The sequence below is a fragment of the Lontra canadensis genome, unplaced genomic scaffold (assembly GCF_010015895.1).
Source record: "Lontra canadensis isolate GAN:19392208 unplaced genomic scaffold, GSC_riverotter_1.0 scaffold45, whole genome shotgun sequence".
NCBI classification, from domain to species: Eukaryota; Metazoa; Chordata; class Mammalia; order Carnivora; family Mustelidae; genus Lontra; species Lontra canadensis.
This window is the reverse complement of record NW_022631039.1, coordinates 15,097,447-15,116,085: the sequence shown is the minus strand read 5'-3', so window position 1 is coordinate 15,116,085 and position 18,639 is coordinate 15,097,447. Positions and strand designations below refer to the sequence as shown.

General features: G+C 58.7%; 1 protein-coding gene across 3 annotated transcripts in view; it reads right to left on the bottom strand.

Annotated features, from left to right (window-relative positions):
* PRKAR1B (protein kinase cAMP-dependent type I regulatory subunit beta) overlaps positions 1 to 18,639 on the bottom strand; it is a 77,679-nt gene that overhangs the window by 24,031 nt on the left and 35,009 nt on the right. For all 3 annotated transcript variants that reach the window (XM_032872856.1, XM_032872855.1, XM_032872854.1), the window contains exons 5-7: positions 8,527 to 8,588; positions 8,105 to 8,151; positions 1,135 to 1,293 (exon numbers count right to left, since the gene is read on the bottom strand). In XM_032872856.1, coding sequence (XP_032728747.1) covers positions 1,135 to 1,293; positions 8,105 to 8,151; positions 8,527 to 8,588 — 268 coding nt within the window. The remainder of the gene's footprint in view (positions 1 to 1,134; positions 1,294 to 8,104; positions 8,152 to 8,526; positions 8,589 to 18,639) is intronic.

Below are 18,639 nucleotides of genomic sequence, written 5' to 3'. Positions count from 1 at the left end.
CCGGTCTCCTCCCTCTGGGCCTGTCAGCACCCTTCCTAAGGCCCAGGCTCTGTGGGACCTGGGTCTGAGCAGAAACCATCTGCAAGTGAGACTAGGTGGCTGCGGAGTGAGGCTTCCCAAAGGCCAGGTGCTCAGCTCCAGTGGCCTCAGCCTGGCGACAGGGGAGGGATGGAGAACCTGGACTGAGCTGGGATGTCCGTGGACCAGTGTGGCTGGCCAGGGCCTTCTGGCTTCCTAGCTGCTCCCAGGGTAGGATGGTTTCCACCCTCTCCAGGATAGCCCCCAATTGGCTGCAGGAGCTCCTTTGCTCAAACCCCTGCTGGGCTCCCCTGACACACTCAGGTGTGAGCTGAGGGCTCTGTGTGAGCTGTACCCCCCAAGGGACCCCTGCATCCTCATCCACGGGGGTCTGCCTGCTGCTCCACGAGAATCCAAGCTCATGCCACAGGGCCTTTGCCCAGACACTCTTCTCCTGGACATGCTATTTCCTTGCTCAGAGGCCTCTGCTCCAACCCCACCTTACCCCAGGAGGGGTTTTTCTGGGCCTTTCTATAAAACAGCAGCCTCTCCCCACTTCATAGTCCCCTCACCCCCTTCTCTGCTGTAATTACCTCCATGGAACTGCGGCCACCTGAACTACGTGTTTGTTCCCTGACTCCTCTGCTAACATGCTGGCTTCCCAAGGGCGGGTGCTGCCTCCATGAGGCTCCCTGATGCATCTCAGCACCGAGAACAGTGCCCGGCAGGTTGTGCATTTGGGAGGAGTCCTGAGTGGGCACGGAAAGAGCCTGCCTCCTTCCCTGGGGAGGCCCCGCTGTGCTGGGGCCCCAGACAGCCAGGCTCCCGGCATCTCTTGGCTCCACCACCTTGATGAATGGGTTCCAGCCTCAGAGTCACCTCATGGTCCAGAAGAGAAGCTGGAGCTCCAGCCATCACAACCTCATTCCAGACAGCTAAAAGCAGATAGGGAGGGCAAGGAGGCTCCCCAGCTGTCTGCCTACCTCGTAAGAAGTTTCCAGACTCCATCCCACATTTTTCACCCACCCTGTCAGCCCTTAGCTATCCCCCCACTTGGACAAAGCCAGCGTTCCCATGACAGGACTGGCTGTGGATGAGTGCCAGGAAGCCACTCACCATGAGGATACGCCGGTAGCTGTCCCGGTCGATGCCCCAGAGCTTGAGGTCTGTCTTGGCCTTCACGGTCGCTGCCCTGGGGGTGCCGTAAATGAGCGCCAACTCCCCAAAGCTGCCCCCTTCGCTGATGCTGGTCACCCACTCTCCATTCACATACACCTTCAGGGGACACAGCGAGAATGGTCAGAAAGGTCATGGGGGGCGTGTGGGGTCACTGTGGCCCATCCCACCCTAAGAGCCCTCTCTGCGCCCACCAGAGCAGGCCCGGTAAGAAAGGGATGTGTGGCCGCAGCCCCCAGGCTCGCTAGCCCATGGGCACAGCTTCCCGCCCCCTGCCCAGGCCTGTCCTGGGTCTCTGTTGGCCGTGCTGCCTGCCTCACCCACAACACTGTGCAGAGCTGCCGCTGCACGGGTGTGCCAGTGGCCTCTGCATCCCCTCTCTCCACCGACCATGAGACGGGCCTGGATGGCAGGCGGATGTATGGTCCAGGGCTCCCATCTGTGCGGAAGCCCCGCCTACTTCCTTCACCGGCCTCGGGTCCTCATCAGCCTTGGAGGGATCTCAGGCCCGTCTCCCCAGCCCCACACGGTGACTCAGACTCTGTACTTCCCTGGAGTACGGGGTCTGGGCTAGGCTCGGTGCCTGTACAGACCCGTGTTCACGGGGCCTCCCTGCCCAGGGCCGCGGTGCCCGGCTCCCAGCAGGGCCTGGGGTCGGCGGGAATGCTGCTGGGGCACCGAAGAGGCCCGGCTGAGAGGGGCCCTTTCAGGCCGTGTGGGTGACCGGACACAGTGCGGCCACTATGCATTGACCCTGTGCGTCCCATATCGTGCAAGAATGGTGCAGATTGTTTATTATGCGCTGCCGATGCAGATCCCGTTGCTGTAAATTGACACAACGCAGCTTTATTCCCCGGCGTGTCCGTGAGCCCAAAGAATAGTGCCCATTGCACGTCGGGTGCACGTCGGGGAAGAACGGGTTGCCGTGAGTCATGGGCGCGATTCTTACTGGAATCAATGAGTCATTATCTGGGCAATAACCGAGGCACAGAGCCGCGTATCCGCAGGAAAACGGCACGCCGGTGATAACGCAAGCTAGGGGCCGGGAGAGCCAGCCGGCCAAGAAGCTGGGTGGGCAGGAGACCATGGACAAACAGAGGTGAAGTCGTCCGCAGGGGCCTGTGCACGTGTCCCCGGAAGCCTCAGCCAGTCTGCCAGAGCGCGGGGTGCCTGCCCCTGGGCTGTGCTCTCGGGCTCCCATTGGGAGGTTGGCTGCTGGATCCCTCGCCACGAGGCCCCGGAGGAATAGGACCCTGTCCCGTTCCTCCCATGAGGCAGGGATGACTGTCCCAGGAGTTTTAGGACCACAGACAACACCCTCTAGGAGCTGCGAACTGCGTCTTCTCCAAGGGGCGGAGGGCCCGTGGGGATGGGGGCGGGGACAACTTCTTGAGGGTCCTGGCAACCCGGCCCCCAGTCAGCCCTCCCCATACTCTGCTTCCTGTGAAGTCCTGCCCATGGAGGTCTGACTCACAAACACCCACATGCCTGGATCCAGCTCTGCATCTTGGTGACGTGGCTCTGCTCCCCCGGGACCCCTCAGGTGACAGGTCCCCTCCAGCGAGCACAGCTCCGCAAGAAGGAACCATGGGGTGCATCCTTCTGAGGCTCCAGGTTCGAGCTGTTGGGTTTGGTGCTCTGGTTTTCACAGCCAGAGCGGGCGCCCGTGCGGTGAGGGACGCACGTTCCCTGCGACTTTACCAGGGTGAAAGCCAGGCCCTTGTGTGTGCACAGGTGTTGCAACCACTGTCCCCAACAGCTGAACCCAAGGGCACCCCCCAACCAGTGCACAAGGCACTGGTCTTCCCAGGGGCCTCTTCAAGTCAGGTGGCAACGGGAGCTCGGGAACGTGGGTCTGTGGTGGGGAGATTGCCTGACACAGTGGTCTGGGGGCGCGGGGGGTCTCCCCCTCCCACTTGAGGGGGCACAGAAGCCACCACTGCAACCAGCTGCTGGCGGAGGCAGGTGCCCATGAGCAAAAGAGCACAGGCACCAGGGGACAGAGAAAGGGGGCTAAGCAGAGCAGGGCAGGACCCAGGGAACCCAGGGGACCTGTGCATCACTGCCAAAGGCCGCTGGGGACCCCCTTCCTGCCCAGAAGCCCAGGCCTCGGAGAACTCCCTGTGAGGCGTCAGAGAAAACCATTGTGTGGAGCCCCAGACGGGCCCAGGACCACACTGCGGGTTGCCCCACAGAGCACAAAGGGGCCATCCTTCTCGGGACACTGGCCTCTGTCACCGCAGCCAGTGCAGCCCTGGGCCCCACCCCAGCTGGCGTTCAAAGGGGCTACTTCTTGCTTTGTTTCATTTTTTGTTTCTTCTTCTTCTTCTAGAAGAAAAATGGTGGGAGGCCCCACTGGGCTACACTTGTGGTCCCACCACTGACAGTGACTTCTCTGGCTGAACCCAGAGCTCCCACCCAGCCGTTCTGCATTCCTGCATTCATCCATCCATCTGTCCATCGCCCCCCAGTGTGGACTGAGCGCCCCTCTGTGTCCTGCATGTTCTAAGTGCTGGCGGTCAGCAGGGGAAGGCAGGCGGGTTCCTGTCCACGGGGACTCACCCACCAGCCGGGAGAAAGACTGCAGGCGAACAATCGTACGAACACCCGTTCATCATGGAGCATGCTCCAGGCGTGACAAGAACAGGAGGCACAGCGTTCAGAAGGACCATGCAGTGACTGTGCATAGAGGGCTCTCCATGAAGGAGAACGTGAGCCAGGTCCTGAGCGTCCAGGGCCAGCATGGGATGATGTGGGAGAAGGGCGACTGAGGCTGAGGACAGGATGTGCAAAGGCCCCGGGGCCACAGTAAAATGGAGGGCACTAGATGTGGCATGACCAAGCAAGGAGAGATGCCCAACGGGTGGGAGTCGTGGTAGGGGAGGGAAGGGCTGGGATGTTATTCTAGAAGCAAAGCCACAGAAGTTTGCGGCACTACACCGGGTTGCACTGTGACGCTCCCTCTGGTGGAGTATGGAGAAGAGCGTGGGACTGCCGGAGGGCAGCAGGAAGGATCGGGGAGTCACTCCACAAGTGGCTATGGCTGGTGGGCCCAGCAGTCCCACTGGCTGGGTCAGAGCCCAGGGCCAAGGCCCAGTGACCAGCGTGGCCCCAGGTGGCTGGTGACTTGGCCCACACTGGACAGGCTGCTTCCGCTCCACGCTGGAGTGGCAGGAAGTGGAGGGTGATGGGACGGAAGGCACAAGGTCTTGCTCAGTCAAGTCCCGAGCTGTGACCCTGGCATCTGGAGCCTCAGACACAGATGGGGGCTGAGGGCGTGCTGCCCCCCACCGTTCCGCCGCCAGCCCTCCCTGACCTGTGCATCTCGGGGCAGCGCTCTGCTCCCCAGGAAACAAAGATGGACCAGCAGAAAGCGTCTGGGCTGTGGCGACAGAACACCAGGGCCCAGGGTTCTCCAAGGGGCCATGGTTTGCATATGGCCCGCAGCCGGCCTGGCCAAACCCTTGTTCTGCCTTCACAGATGATGAGAAAAGCCAATGGCCTGTCTCCTCCCACCTCCCCAGGCTCCTGCCATGAGCAGCGGGTGCATCCTTGTGGCGAGCAGGCACCTGGGTCCTGGGCCCTGGGCCCTCAGCCGGAGGCCTGAAGGGAGCAGAAGCTCTGCCTCCGGTTGCTGCTTTTCCCGCCGCACTCCCTCAGCTCAATGGAGGTCAAGGGGTGTTCGGCTGGGGACTGCTCACAGCGCACCAACCCCCCCCCCGCCGCCCCGCACAGGCGTCCTCCCCAAGCTCCCATCTGCCGGGCCGCGTGGGCTCCGTCTCCGTGCGGGTTCCCCCCAGAGGAGCCCCGAAGCTGTCTGGGCGCATGGCACTCCTCCTGCCCTCTCCCATGCCAACCACACTCAGGAGCTCACAGGGCAGTATTATGGGGGGATCCTGAGTGCCCCTCCTGAACATGGAGCAGGAGTGAGGTTTGTATGAACGTCACCACCACATGGGGTGCCTCTGAGGTCCCCATCCTCCAGGTGCCAAGGACAGTCCTTACCAGCTGACCACAGCTGGGCTGCCAGAGCCTCAGCGGAGAATGGAAAGGGCATCCCCAGATGCGCTCTGTGGAGAAATGGGTTGGAATACTGCAGAAAAACTTCACAGCTGGGCCCGGGTGAACCAGTGACGAATGATGGAGACAACAGTCCCAGCACAGGAAGGCCAGACACCTGCGCCCATAACAGCGAGATGTGTGACGACCAAGGGGTGGGAGCAACGCAGGTGTCCCCTGATGTGAACAGAGGCACAGTGGGATCTGTCTACACGACAGCCTTAGAGGGAAACTGGACCTCTGCCCCCACGGGGGACAAGCCCTGAGGACACGAGCCAGACACAGGACACGCACGGGGACCCCACGCACACGAGGTCCCAGAGTCGTCAGACTCACAGACACAGAGAGCAGACTGTGCGGCTAGGGTTGCGGGAGAGGTTGGGGGGTCTGTGTGCCGTGGAGACAGGGTCTCCATCGGAGCAGTGGAACATTCTGGAGCCAGATGGGGGGACGGCTGCACAGCAGCATGGATATGCTTGGTGCCCCTGAACTGGACACTGAGAAAGTGGTGAAGATGGCAAATTTTATGTTATTTGTATTTTAGCAATTAAAAAAAAACAAACAAACAAACAACCAGAGCTCCAGGCAAACACTGAACAACTGACGGTGACCCATGGAACCAGACGGCCGCCTCCTGGGCAGCCCGGTCCCAGGGATGCAGCTCAGAGGTCTCACACCACCTCAGAGGCTGGGAACCGGATGGGGCCGCAGCTGGAGGGCGGGAGGGTCCCAACACAAAGGAGGGTCTGAAAATAGTGAAGGCCTCGCAGGATTAGGGAGGAGCCGGGCCTCAGACAGAACTACGTTCCTGAGCCCTAAAATCGGCAGCCGAGTATCCTTTTAAGTAGAAATGCTATGTTCCACGAATAAAACAAATTGGAAGATATTTTTATACTTAGAAAAATGGATTATAGCTCTTGGCAACACACATGCTGCGGTGTCTCTCTGGAAAACCATAATTTAAACTGAACATAGCGCTTTTGGCACGGGTCACCTGGCCGTTCCCCTCGGGCGCCTCTGGTCATAGGGCAGCGTCCACCCTGCAGAAGGGGAGGGGGCACTCAGGATGCCCAGCCCCGAGCCTGGCCAGGCAGAGGGCCACAGTGGGGTCCAGGGGAACCTGCCTCCTGTGGGGCACCAGCACTTAGTGTCCTCCCTCTGCCCCCCAGCGAGACAATTACCCCTGGGGCCTGAGAGCTGGGCTCAGCAGCCTTGACACCATCCTGGGCACGACCCTGGGCCAGGTCAGACAGGTCACTCCCCTCTGTCCTGGAAGGCACTTGAGGCCTCGGAGCATCTGGGACGATTTCACACCGCGAGCAGTAATAACAGTCATTATTATAATACATACCCCATAACTCACCCCGGCTAGCCAACATGCCACTTTTTCATCCCAGATTCCTGACTGAGCTCTTTTGATTCCCTTAAATGTGGCCTTCACCCACACGGCTGCACTGCCCAGGGTGTCCCACATCACAGGAGGGCTCCCTGCCCGCCAGCCCGCCAGGAACCCGGACGGGCTGGCAGGGGACCCCGAGGGGCATCACGGGGCGGCCCCATAGGTCACTGCCTGTCCCTTCAAGGGCTGGCTGGCCCAAATTTGAGACTAGAGCCGGACGCAGACGTCCACCCACGGGGCCCGGACATCCTGGCTCGGGCGAGCCCAGTCCGGCAAGCACCTTAAAGCTGCCTTTGTACCTGAGCCTCTGAGCCTAGGGCTGGGAGGCTGGACCTGCCAAGACATCATATTTGGAGGGTTCTGGTTGCAAGAAGGTGACCTCACTCTTCCCACTCCCCAGACTGCTTCCATGGGTCCCCGGCCTCAAGAAAAGCCAGCTATGGCTCCTGGCACGGCGTGAGGTAGCTGGCACACTGAGCCTGGGGATGGCCAGTCAGCCCCTGTCCCATCCCAAGGGGGCCCTGGGGCCAGGCTCTGGGACCTCCCTTGGGGGGCAAGGAGGGGGTCCTGCCAGGATGAGCAGGCCAAGCCAGCCACCTCCCTGTCAGCCACATCCTATCTTTGTGGTGCAGGGGGAGGTGTGCAGGGACCAGGCCCCCCCAGGCCCAGAGGGGACCCATGTGCAACCACAGACTGAGCCAAGTCATGGAAGGAGGCTGCTCTGGCCACAGAGGGAGCCATGAGCCAGATGCACAGGCTGAGGAGGGATGACGGAGGGAGGCGATGGAGGACAGGAAGGGGCGGTGGGGGTCCCGCAGAGGCAGCAAGGCGCCCGTGGATCACAGGCAGTGAGAGTACACCGTGGGCTCGGACCCGCCCCATGGCCTCGCAAAGGGCTTGGGCCTCATTCGAAGAGAAGCCTGTTGGAGGGCTTTACTTGAGACCTGAGCACTCGGGTGTGGTCGGCGAGGCCCCGCGTGGACGGCAGCCTGTGGGCCCAGGGAGGGATGCCCTCAGCCCTCGGCCAGGGCCCCGCATGGAGCCAGGGACACGCGGCTGCAGGAGCGGGGCTCCCCCACGGGGAGCAGGTCCACACCGCACGTCCCTCAGCCCGTGACCGGTGAGGTGGACAGAGCAGGGTGAGCGGGAACAGGAAGGAACGCTGTTCTGGCAGATGGTGGGGCTCCAGGTCATGTGGGCAAGACAGCCATCGTTTCAGCCTCTGGGTCCATAAACTGCTCCTTCCTGCCCATTTGCCAAGGCCCTGACGCCCACGGCGGGGGAGGAGGCCCACATCTGCAGCCACTGCCTTGGACGGGGTCCAGCCGAGCTGCAAGGACCCCTGTCCACAGGTGCGGGCCCCACCTCCTGCCGTTTAGATGAGACACGCTCCCTCACTGAGCCTGCCGTGGACAGAGGCGTGACCTTCCAGAGTGGATAAGGAATACTCACGTCTACTTCGCCTTGGTCAATCACATAGAAGTTATCCCCTTCGTCCCCTGGAATAAAAGAAAGCAGAGGCTGCGGACACTGTGGAGGGGACCACGTGTGGCACTTGTGGCCTCCCTGGGCACAGTATATCACTTCACGGAGGCCATGCAACTCTGCGTCCCACCCATTTTCCCTTGTTTAAAAATAAAGACCATGATGGTCTGACACCCATGGACACAGTGACGTGGCCGGCACGTGGTCCCGTGGCGTGGTCACCCATGTCTCGCGTGAGGTATTTGACTCTGTTAACGGGCATGCTGAGTGACATGCTCCGTCTCATTAGTGACCTTCCTCAAGTGCGGACAACAGGTTTTGTGTTCACCCCCAGGCACAGCCATGGCCCACGGCTCCAGCGCTCTGGCTCAGAGAAGCAGGGAACCTACCTTGCTGTATGACAGTCTCCCCAGCGATGTGCGTGACAGGGAACATGGCGTCGAAGATGTCACTGGAAGAGAAAACACACCATGTGTCAGAGCCAAAGTGACGGGGGGTTGCGGGGACCTCACAGCATCACCTCCCATGGAGTGAAGGACTTGGCTCCCCACCTGGGGACAGATAGGGTCTGTCAAAAATGGAATCACACCGGACACATAGCTTTGGACACAAAAAACGTAACACACCCCCTCTCCCGTCGGCAAACACCATCCTACGAAAATACTATCTTCTGCGTGCCTCCTGAGGGGAGACACTTCCCCTCAAGCAGCATCCTGAGACCCTAGATACAGAATGACATGTTAGACACACAGAAGCTGGAGAGCCTGACTCCGGTGATGCCAGTAGGCAGCTGGGCCATTTAATTTCCCAACTATGGCGGTGGAATGGGCCAAACGGGCAGGACACGGACAATGGGGAGGGGGAGTGTGCCCACTGGGGACTCTTTGTCTCTGCTGACCGCGAGGAGAACGCAGTGTCAGAGGCCAGGCTCTTGCTCCTAAAATGCACAGCGGCCTTCAAGAGACAGCACCCCATCCCCCATGGGTTCCCAATGGAGAAGCGGGCAGCTGGGGCCTTTCTGGGGCAGAGCTCAGGGCGGCCTGCCTCCTCCCACCAGAAGAGTCTCAGAGACCTTCGCCCGTCTGCTCAGGCTAAACCGACCTCAGGGGGACTCATAGGCACTGAATCCGGGCTGGGCGCCCAGCCGCCAGGAGCAAACGTGGGATCAGATATGTGAGCCGCCCTGGCCCCTGCTGTTCCCAGTGTCCAGGAAATGCTAACAAGTCCTTCTCAAAGTAGTAGCTGTTTTCACCGAGGTCGGGGGAGGGTGGGGCAGGGGTCCCTCCCAGCCCCATCTCCTCCCCACTCGGCACAGACCTAGTGTCTGTCCCCTGGCCTGGGCTGCCCTTCTCAACCACACCTTCCCTGGAGGAGCAGACGGGTCTGGTCTGGTTTTCTGCATTTCTTCAAAACCACAGCATCAGGGATCTCAAAATGAGCAGATCGTTAAGAAATGATTTTTCAATTCCTACCTCACTGTTTAGAAACTTGCAGTGGTAATGGTAAAATATTTCCCCAGATGCCATTACCAGTGAAGCCAACCCTAGGACCCAGCACCACGCGGCCTGGACAGGGGCTCTGCACGGCCGTCAAGCCCCACGGTGGGCCCCAGCCCACTGCCCACCGCACACACGGCTGGCAGGCTATGGCACGCAGACGAACCTGTGAAAAGGCCTGTGGCTATCATTCACACGGAGATCCTGTTTCTTGATGCGTGCATCCACGGAGAAATGCGGACCTGGTGAATCCCCTAGAGGCTGTTGTCCCTGGGCCTGACCCAGCCCCCCACTGACCACACAGGCCTCCCCCACCCAGGGTACGTTAAGAGCAACGAATCCCAATCTGTGAACAGCAAAGTCAGAGAGCCCCATTTCCTCTGGAAGAAGATAAGGCCCCAGCACCCCCCAGCTCATCACCAAGGCTTAGACACAGGCGGCATATGGGACAGACGCTCGCGCTCCTGCTGGCTGGGTCCAACCCCCCCAGAGGCCCTCTCTTTCCCCATCTTGAGTCCTCAAACAAAACCCAATCCTTCCTGCTTCTTAGCACTTAATGGTATTCAAAGCCCCTGTTTGCTTCTGCTGTGAAAAGAAAACCGGTTTTCTATTCTAGTCTGGAAGTGACCTCTGGAAGGCTTTCCTGAAGCTGTCACCCGCATCTCAGGGAAGTCGGACACGTGGGTCCCACCGCCCCCGCCAGGATCCGGGACACTGGGCTTGGCACTCAGGCATCGGGGCTGTGCCAGGCCCGGGGACACAGAACTGTGAAGATGTTCCAGTCCTCACTCTGTGAGGCCCCAAGGACGGGACCAGCGCTGGCCGAGCGCCCTTCATCTGTCCGCTTGCTCTGAGGTCAGACCCGCGGCTGTCTCATCCAGACGAGGAAACCAGAGACGCTAAGGATCTCTGCCAAGGCCCACAGCTGGGAAGAGGTGAGGCCGGGCTGCCCTCCTGTCTTCCCATGCAGAGCTCTGTGGGGCGCCCAGGGCTAAGCAAGGCCTCCAGGCATGGAAGGGGTGGCATATTTGGGGACACAGGGCCTTCCAGGTGTCAGGTGATGGGAGGCCCTGATGCCAATCCCGGGGAAGTCATTGGCCAGGGAGAGGTGCTGGTCATCGCCAGGAGGCAGAGCCCTCCAGTCCTAGAGGCAGCCCTGACAAAGAGGTTGTTTCCTGACCAGCCCCTCGGCACGATGGTGGGGTCCTCAGGCTCCTGGGTGGCCCCAGGCCAGAGCAGGTGCCACTCCCTTGATTGCAGGAAGCAGCTGAGAAAGGGGTGCCCGCTCGCCTTATCCCAGTGTCCCTTATGGCCCTGTGGGCGCTTTTCACCAGAAACCCCCCACACCCCCGAGGGAGCCCAAGCAGCCGAGGGACCCTCAGCGTTGGACCAGGAGGGACAGGGTCAGGGGCATCCCCTGTTAACTGTGCTTGAATTATAACTATTTATCGGTACTGTTGGGTTTTGTCCCTCCAGGTCAGGGGTTGGTTCTCTGCCCTGCTGTAGCACGGACACCTCTGCTTTCCGCTTCTGCCTACACACCCCTTCCAGAATAAGGGCTTACGGGTGTAAAGTGGAGTAAATAGAAAAACCAGTGAAATCGACAGCACAGAAACGCAGCAAACTGCTTTGAGAATCAGCCTGCAGCATCGTAGGCTGGGCCTCCGTACTCCCGCTTCACGCCATGAGGTCAGGCAGGCCCGGCGACCACCCCAGTGCTGAGAGGGCCACGGGCGTAATATTCCAAGACGATCTGCAACAGCCAGGACACGTACGGAAGCGCCCATGCCGCCCTCAGTGGACAAGATCACAGGCACCGCTCAGGCCTCAGCAGCCTGCTCATGACAAGGAAAGGCCATCCACGTCCACACAAGGCTCCTTCACAGCCCTCCTGCCTCCCTCCGTGCCGGCTGGGCCTCTGAGCTGGGGGCCAGGACCCCGAGCAGAGCACTTCTGGCTGGGACTGGCGTCAGATGGTGGGCAGGAAGTGGTGCTCCTGGACCCCAGCCACACCTGGGCCTGGACCCAAGCGGAGCCACCGTGACACTTGGGGCCTGCAAAGTGCTGGGTCCTCCAGATGGCCCCCGGCTCAGAGACCACAGCCCCTTGGAAGCTCCCACCTGAATCACTCCTCGTCCTGGTGCCCCTCCTTCCCTGGGCTCCTCGCTATTGCCCTCCAATCCCTCTTGCTGATGGCATCCTGACATCCTAGTCTCCAGCTGACTGTGGGTCCTGAGAACAAAGCCCGTGTCTTCACTGCAGCCTGACACGTGGTGCCCAGGCTACGTCTGACTCACCATAGGTCTTTGGTACAATATGGTTGGAAGGACAGAGGTTGGATGGGTGGATGGTGGATGGACAGGTGGAAGGATGGGGACTGGGGGGTGGGGGGTGGATGGGTGGGTAGTGGCTCCCGTTTAACTTTCTTAGTGTTAATCGATTGCTCCTCATTTTCTATTTCTTCAGGTGCTAACATTAGACCATTTTCAAAGTTAGCTCCCAACATTTAAAGATTGACAGTTAGAAAAATCCAAATTTTTGGCTTTTCTTTGAAAAATAAAAGGAAGCTCTAGCAACACGGGTCCTGCGTTCTCACAAAGCAAGACCTCAGTCCACTCTCACCCTGGTCAGAGCACAAGCTCTCGGGTCTGCCACGATCCCCAGAAGGGCACGGATTCCCAGTCCTCAGCCACGTGTGTGTGCCAAGCTGCTGGTGTGGCTCACGCTCTGGGCGTGGCAAGTGCCCACGTGGGACTTCGTCACAAGGGGGGTCATCCTGATAGCAACCCAGGGACCTGCCTCCACTTGTAAACTTGCCTGGAGAGACCCAAGGGGCTGAATCTTTAAGGACTTAATCCATCTGTCTGTAGAATGGGCACAGCAGCCCGTCTGCCCTCCTAGAGCTCTGGGAGCCTAACCCAGGTACTGATGCTCACGAAGCCTGGTCAGGAGCTTCTGCCAGCATTTCTGCCACTTCCAGATCCCACGCACACAGCAGCGGGGAGCCCCTTCTCCTAGTCCTGCAAAGACGGTCACGCACATCTCAGGAACCCCTGGGAGTGAATTCGAATGAAGCCAGAAGGTCTTGGCCTGCCCTCATTTCTTGAAACGTCCTGTTTTGAAAGATGAGAGACTTTTGGACGCACAGGGGGACCTGGGGTCCAAGCAAGAAGCATGTCCTACCCCCCACTGGTGACGTCAGGAGAACAGAGAGCAACATGGCACAGACGCACCACGGTAGGTCTGCACAAAGTCACGTGTGTGTGTTGATGAGGACCAGAAAGAAGAGAGACCACCCGGACTGCAGGAAACACGTCCAGTGCCCACACGTGTGTTTTGCTGACTCCAGAATGACGCATGGATGGGGAAAGTGCCCCTGACATTGGTCCGTCCCCTCTAGAAGTAGATCTGAAAGACCCAAACCTGCTGTTGTGCCCTGGGGAGAATCTCTCCCTGGCTGTTTGGCTCGAGGGTCACTGTCGCCAAAAGAAGGCAGCATCCTGGGACCGCGGACAATGCCCTAGGGTGTTGGGCACCACAGCAATGTCCTCTTGGATGCTGCAGGTTGCAGTGGGAGGGACAGAGCTGGCGCTCCAGACACAGCGGCCCTGGGTCGTGTGTAGGCGTCTCCACTGTTTGGGTGAAAGCTCACTGTTTTTCTCTACAGACTGCGAGTTTCTAAATAATTCTCTCTAAACAGTGATAACTCAGGCATCGCTGAGGACTGTGCTGAGATGCGAGGTCCCACCGCTCCTGCTGGAGCCCCAGGAACACAGTGTTTGTTAACCGCGGAGGGCCTCTGCCTCAGGGGCCGCCGTGGTTTCTTAGGCACACGGGCCCAACTGGAGGGTCAAGCACCAGCCAGCCGTTGGGGCCACCCTCAACTCTGACTCAGTCACCAGGAGGCCATGGAGAACAAGGCACATGCAGTGCCTGCCTCTAGAGGCACCAGCAAAACAAGGGTAGACATCAAATGGATGGGGCCTTCTAGCCGTCATTCAATCATTCAACAAACACAGAGGACCAGTGCCCTTCCTGCCTCAGCCTGTGGCAAGAACACAGGTGAGAAAGACCAGCCCAGCTTGCCACCTGGCAAAGACTTCACAAGAGGCATCCGTGCCCCTGTGTGGACAGCCATCAGCAGGTGGCTCCTCGACCTGGGGTCCAGCAGTCAGGATGTTCCAGAAGCAGCTAATGGTTTTTATGGCGGATCAACTAGAGACAGAGGACGGGCACCAAAGGCTCTGGGTCAGGCCCATGTCCCGCAAGTAACCAAGCTTGGCTGGAAATCTCATCACACTTCTGCACGACGGGCTCAGAAACAGGGCCTGGGAGCCAAGGGGAGAGGGAGTCACCTCTAACGGCCCATCTCCTGAGACTCAGATTCTGGATCTTTTTTTTTTTTTAAAGATTTTATTTATTTATTTGACAGACAGAGATCACAAGTAGGCAGAGAGACAGGCAGAGAGAGAGGGAAGCAGGCTCCCCGCTGAGCAGAGAGCCCGATGCGGGGCTTGATCCCAAGACCCTGAGATCATGACCTGAGCCGAAGGCAGAGGCTTTAACCCACTGAGCCCCTCAGGCACCCCTCAGATTCTGGATCTTTCTTCAAGGAGTTCATGCTGGCAGTCAGGTCCGGGCTTCCGGCTCTGGGTCAGGCTGAGGGGGGACAGCGGTGGTGCGGAGAAAGCCCGCCAGCAGCAACTCATCCGAGGTTCAGCCGGGGTTGGCATGGCCTCCCAGCAGGCCAGCCGGAGACAGTGGGCAAGCACGTTTGCCCCCCGGCCCGGACTCCTCGGGTGGGACACCTGAGGTGCACAGAACTCCCCAGCCTGGTCTGTCTTCACCTCTTCCAAGAAATCCCTGGGACTCCTTTCCCTGCACACCAGTCAGGACTCCTTGGCTCTCATGCTCGTTTGCAGAGTGGTTGGTCTGAGCCCCTTAGGAACGGAGGTTAAGGTTCACTGTCTCGCAGCCCACGGCCAGGGCTTCTCCTGGGGGAACACAGGTCTCGGGAGGCCCACGCTGCCCAGTGCTCTCCCCACAGTGCAGGGGGCCTTCCCAGCTGCTCATGGGAGTTTCCTGGACTCCAGACTGGCTGCATGTCCACACCCACAGGCCTCACTGCCCTCTCTGAGGGAGCACCGAGGGGGCCCAGGGGGGCTATGTGGACATCGGTGCCCCGGCACATCTGAGTAGTGAGAGGTAAAGTCTGGCAGCCGTAGGCCACTCCCTGGGGCGCTGGAACACGCGGGCCATGTCTGGCACCTCCAAGGCCCCTGGGACTCCATGCCTGGCACAGTGCAGGGAAACACCCAGCTCCTGCCACGATGCAGCAGGTGGAGGGAAGGCCCAGCGCTGAGACCCTCAGTTCTCTGGAGCTCAGCACAGAGAGGCATGAGGCTGCCGGGCTCTGTAGCCAGGAAGAAGGTCGAAATCCTTCACACGCATGCAGGGTGACCACAAGCCAAGCTGAGCCTCAGTTTCTCCATCTGTAAAATGACGCCATAGAGAGAAGCGAGCTCACAGGCACAGTGACTGGCAGAGGGCACGGCTACCTCATGGTGTGCCAAGGCTCCTCCAGTGGGGGTGGGTCCTGAGTCATCTCCTGCCCCAGACAACCTCTCCTTCTCCGACGGCTGGAGCACAGTGACCCCAGGTGGCCGGCTCCTCCTGGCTAGTGGCTGTGGAAAATGGACAGCAGACCCAGAACACCCAGAATGCCCAGTCTACTGTGCAGAGCACTGGGTGGTCTCCCGTTTGGGGCTATTACAAGTAAAGCTGTTGGGAGCCCTGAGGGCTCCGTGGTTGAGTGTCTGCCTTCAGCTCAGGTCATGATCCCAGGGTCCTGAGATCGAGTCCCCCGTCGAGGGCCCCTGCTCAGCGGGGAGCCTGCTTCTCCCTCTGCCCTCCTCTGCGACTTCCCCCGCTTGTGCTCTCCCTCTCTAAAATAAATAAATGAAATCTTAAAAAAAAAAAAAAAAGAAAGAGAAGAAAAAGGAGAAAACTAACGCGCAGGTGTTTGTACGGACTTCTGCCACCACTGCTCTGGGACAAACGCCCGAGAGCGCCGCTACTGGGTCACACGGCCGGCAGTGCAGGCCTGGTTTTCCAGGCTGTACCATCTGACATTTCCCGGAGCCATGACCCCGCTTCTCTGCATCCTCGCCAGCTCGCAGGGCCCTGCCTGCCGCTCCTCCCGGCGACCAGACAAGTGCGGCGCCTGGCGTCCTGTGCACAAACTCCCGTCTCCTTAGATGCTGGTGGTCGGAGCATCTGTTCTTGCGTGTGTTCCCGTCTTCAGGGAAGGGTCTCCCCCGGCCTTCTGCCCAATTTCTCAGCAGGCGGTTTCGTTTTGCGTTGCTGACTTGGGGAATTCTTCGAGTACTCCCCACACCCAACCTCATCTAGGCCGGTGGCTGGCAAGCGTGTCTTCCCTCCTCACAGGGCCCTTCAAGAAGCAAATGTCTGCCCTGTGAGGAGGTTGACTGACCGCTTTTCCTTTCACAGATCACAGCCCTGATATCGAGGAACTCTGCTGCTCAGTCCTAGGGCCCAAAGATCTTCCCCTCCCAGTTTCACAGTCCTATGCTAAGTCTGTGATCCATTTTGAGTTAAATTCTGAATAAGATGGGAGATTTCGGTCGAGGCCTGCATTGAAAACCTACCTTCCCCCACTGCGTCCTCTCGTGTGGCTCCTCTGTGGATCCCCCCGGGGCCGTGCGCCTGCACCGACCCGCCTCCCCCCCATACTATCTCATATTGTGCTATGTTGTTTTCGTGCTCCCATGCTCTGAACCCTCCCATATCAGCTTTAGCATAAGCCTGAGCTTATCTACGTCAATCTGAAACACTGCTGAGATCTTGCAAACAATTGCATTAAACCCACAGCTCAATCTGGGGACAAGTGACATCTTTACTATGCGGGGTCTTCTAACTCACGGACATGGTACATTTCTCCGTTTACTTGGGGTTCTCTGACTTGTTTCCTCAGCGTTTTGTAATTTTCACCCCATGTATCTTGCAAACGTAGAGTCTGGACCTAAGCTTTTCACTCAATTTAGAGGGACCGTAACGACATCGCGTTTTTCATCTCAGTTTGCACAAGGTCGTTGTTTGTATATGGGAACAGGTGATTTTGGCAAGCTGACCTTCCGTTCTTGATCAGACTGAACCTCCCAGCAGTGTCCTTAGGATCTCGCCTGCACAGAACTCTTAAAGAAACCCCCATCGAATCTCCCGCAATATCGGAGCTCCCAGCACATCCCAGGAAACGCACTGTTGTTACTGGAGCCCCGGCAGGGCCACGCCTTCCATTTCGCCTCTGGCTCGCTTTAACTGGACACAGTGGTGAACTCAGGGGTGCCTCACGGCAACACAACGGAAGGCCCTGCAATGACCCTAAGGCTGGAAAACACAGTCACAGCTTCTGTGCGTGGAGGGGAGCGCCCCCACATCACAATGACCACATGGATGGACATCAGGGTGCTGTGTGCGGTTACGTACACTGTCTCCTTCATACCCCATGGCAGGCCCTGCGATGTTGCCACACGGCCCCCAGACGGCAGACGGGTCGCAGATCTGGTATGTCGTCTGCCCACAGACACATGTGCAGGTAAGTCCAGACACAGTGTGGCCATGGTCAAGTTCATGCTGGGCCCAGCAAGGCCCGGGACCCTGGATCTCAGGAGCTGCAGCTCCCCCCAAACTCAACCTCATGCTACCTTTCTAAGAGGAGTTTCAGTGTTTCTGGACGGGTGGTGCACAAATACCCAAACTGGGAAAGTCTAATGTTCATGAACTTTTCTGGTTCTGCAAATCCAAGTGCTGAGGGGCAGTGTGGCAGGTGGAGAGGGCATCAGAAGACCATTGATTCCTTCCTAGATTCTAACAACGGCTGTAAAATTACTGAAAAGAACAGCAAAACACTCCCCGAACTGAGCCACTTGCAGAATCATCATTATTTCCACACAATTAAACCTTGTTCTCTGCGAAAGCATCACTTGGAAATGTGCCTGTTCTCGGCCTGGACCCCTGAACCCGCAATAAGCCACATAAAATTGATTACGAGTTAATTGCTCCATGAGACGCTTAGCTTCGAACTACAGGCCATCACAGCCCTAGGTAATTAAGAACAAGCCATGTTAAACAAATGAAATTAAAACCAAGACAAATGCTTCAGTGGGCCACCGGCCCCCTGGTAAGAGGAAGGGGGTTCAAATCAGGAAGGTCCATCAGCTAAGCTCACCATCACACAGGAGTGGGGTGGCCTGGCAGATCTGAGCCCGTGATGCTTCCCAACAGGGAAAGTGTTTCTAAGTTAACAGCTAACATATTTCGTCGTATGTTCACTGAGTTGCACAGTAGGTGATTTCTGGCCAGCTGCAGACACCACCTGCCCTGTCCCTCTTTAAACAGACCCGGGCACTACAAACCCGTAGTGTGATGGGTAAGTGTCCGCTGACCGGGACGCGGCACACTCAGATGATGTCCAGACAGCCAGCCAAACATTCTCTCCAGGCTGTGGGGTGCTTCTGGAGGAGATGAACACCTGAGCCAGAGGGCTGAGGGGAGATGGCCATCCCCGAGGCAGGTTGGCCCTGTCCCATCCATTGAGGGTCTAGAGGGGACAAAACGGGGAGCAGGGGAGTGGGCTCTCTGCGTGAGCTGGGACATTGCCTCCTCCTGTCCCTGGAGCACACCCAGCCAGGCTTCCGGGTCTCAGGCCCTCAGACTTGGCCAGACCACAACAGCCGGCCCGGCTGGGTCTCAGCCTCCTCAACCATGCACACTGGCTCCTGTAATAGATGCCTCTTGTATACCTGCGTCCCACTGGCCCCATCTCTCCAAGAACCCATACGCCCCTGCGGCCAGACACTCACCAGCTACTGAAAACAAGACGTCACTGAGCATGGAGTATTTTTTAATATTGGCTGACTAAACATAAACACTAACATTTTTTATAAACTATTGAATTGAAAGATTACAATTGTTCTGGAAACATGG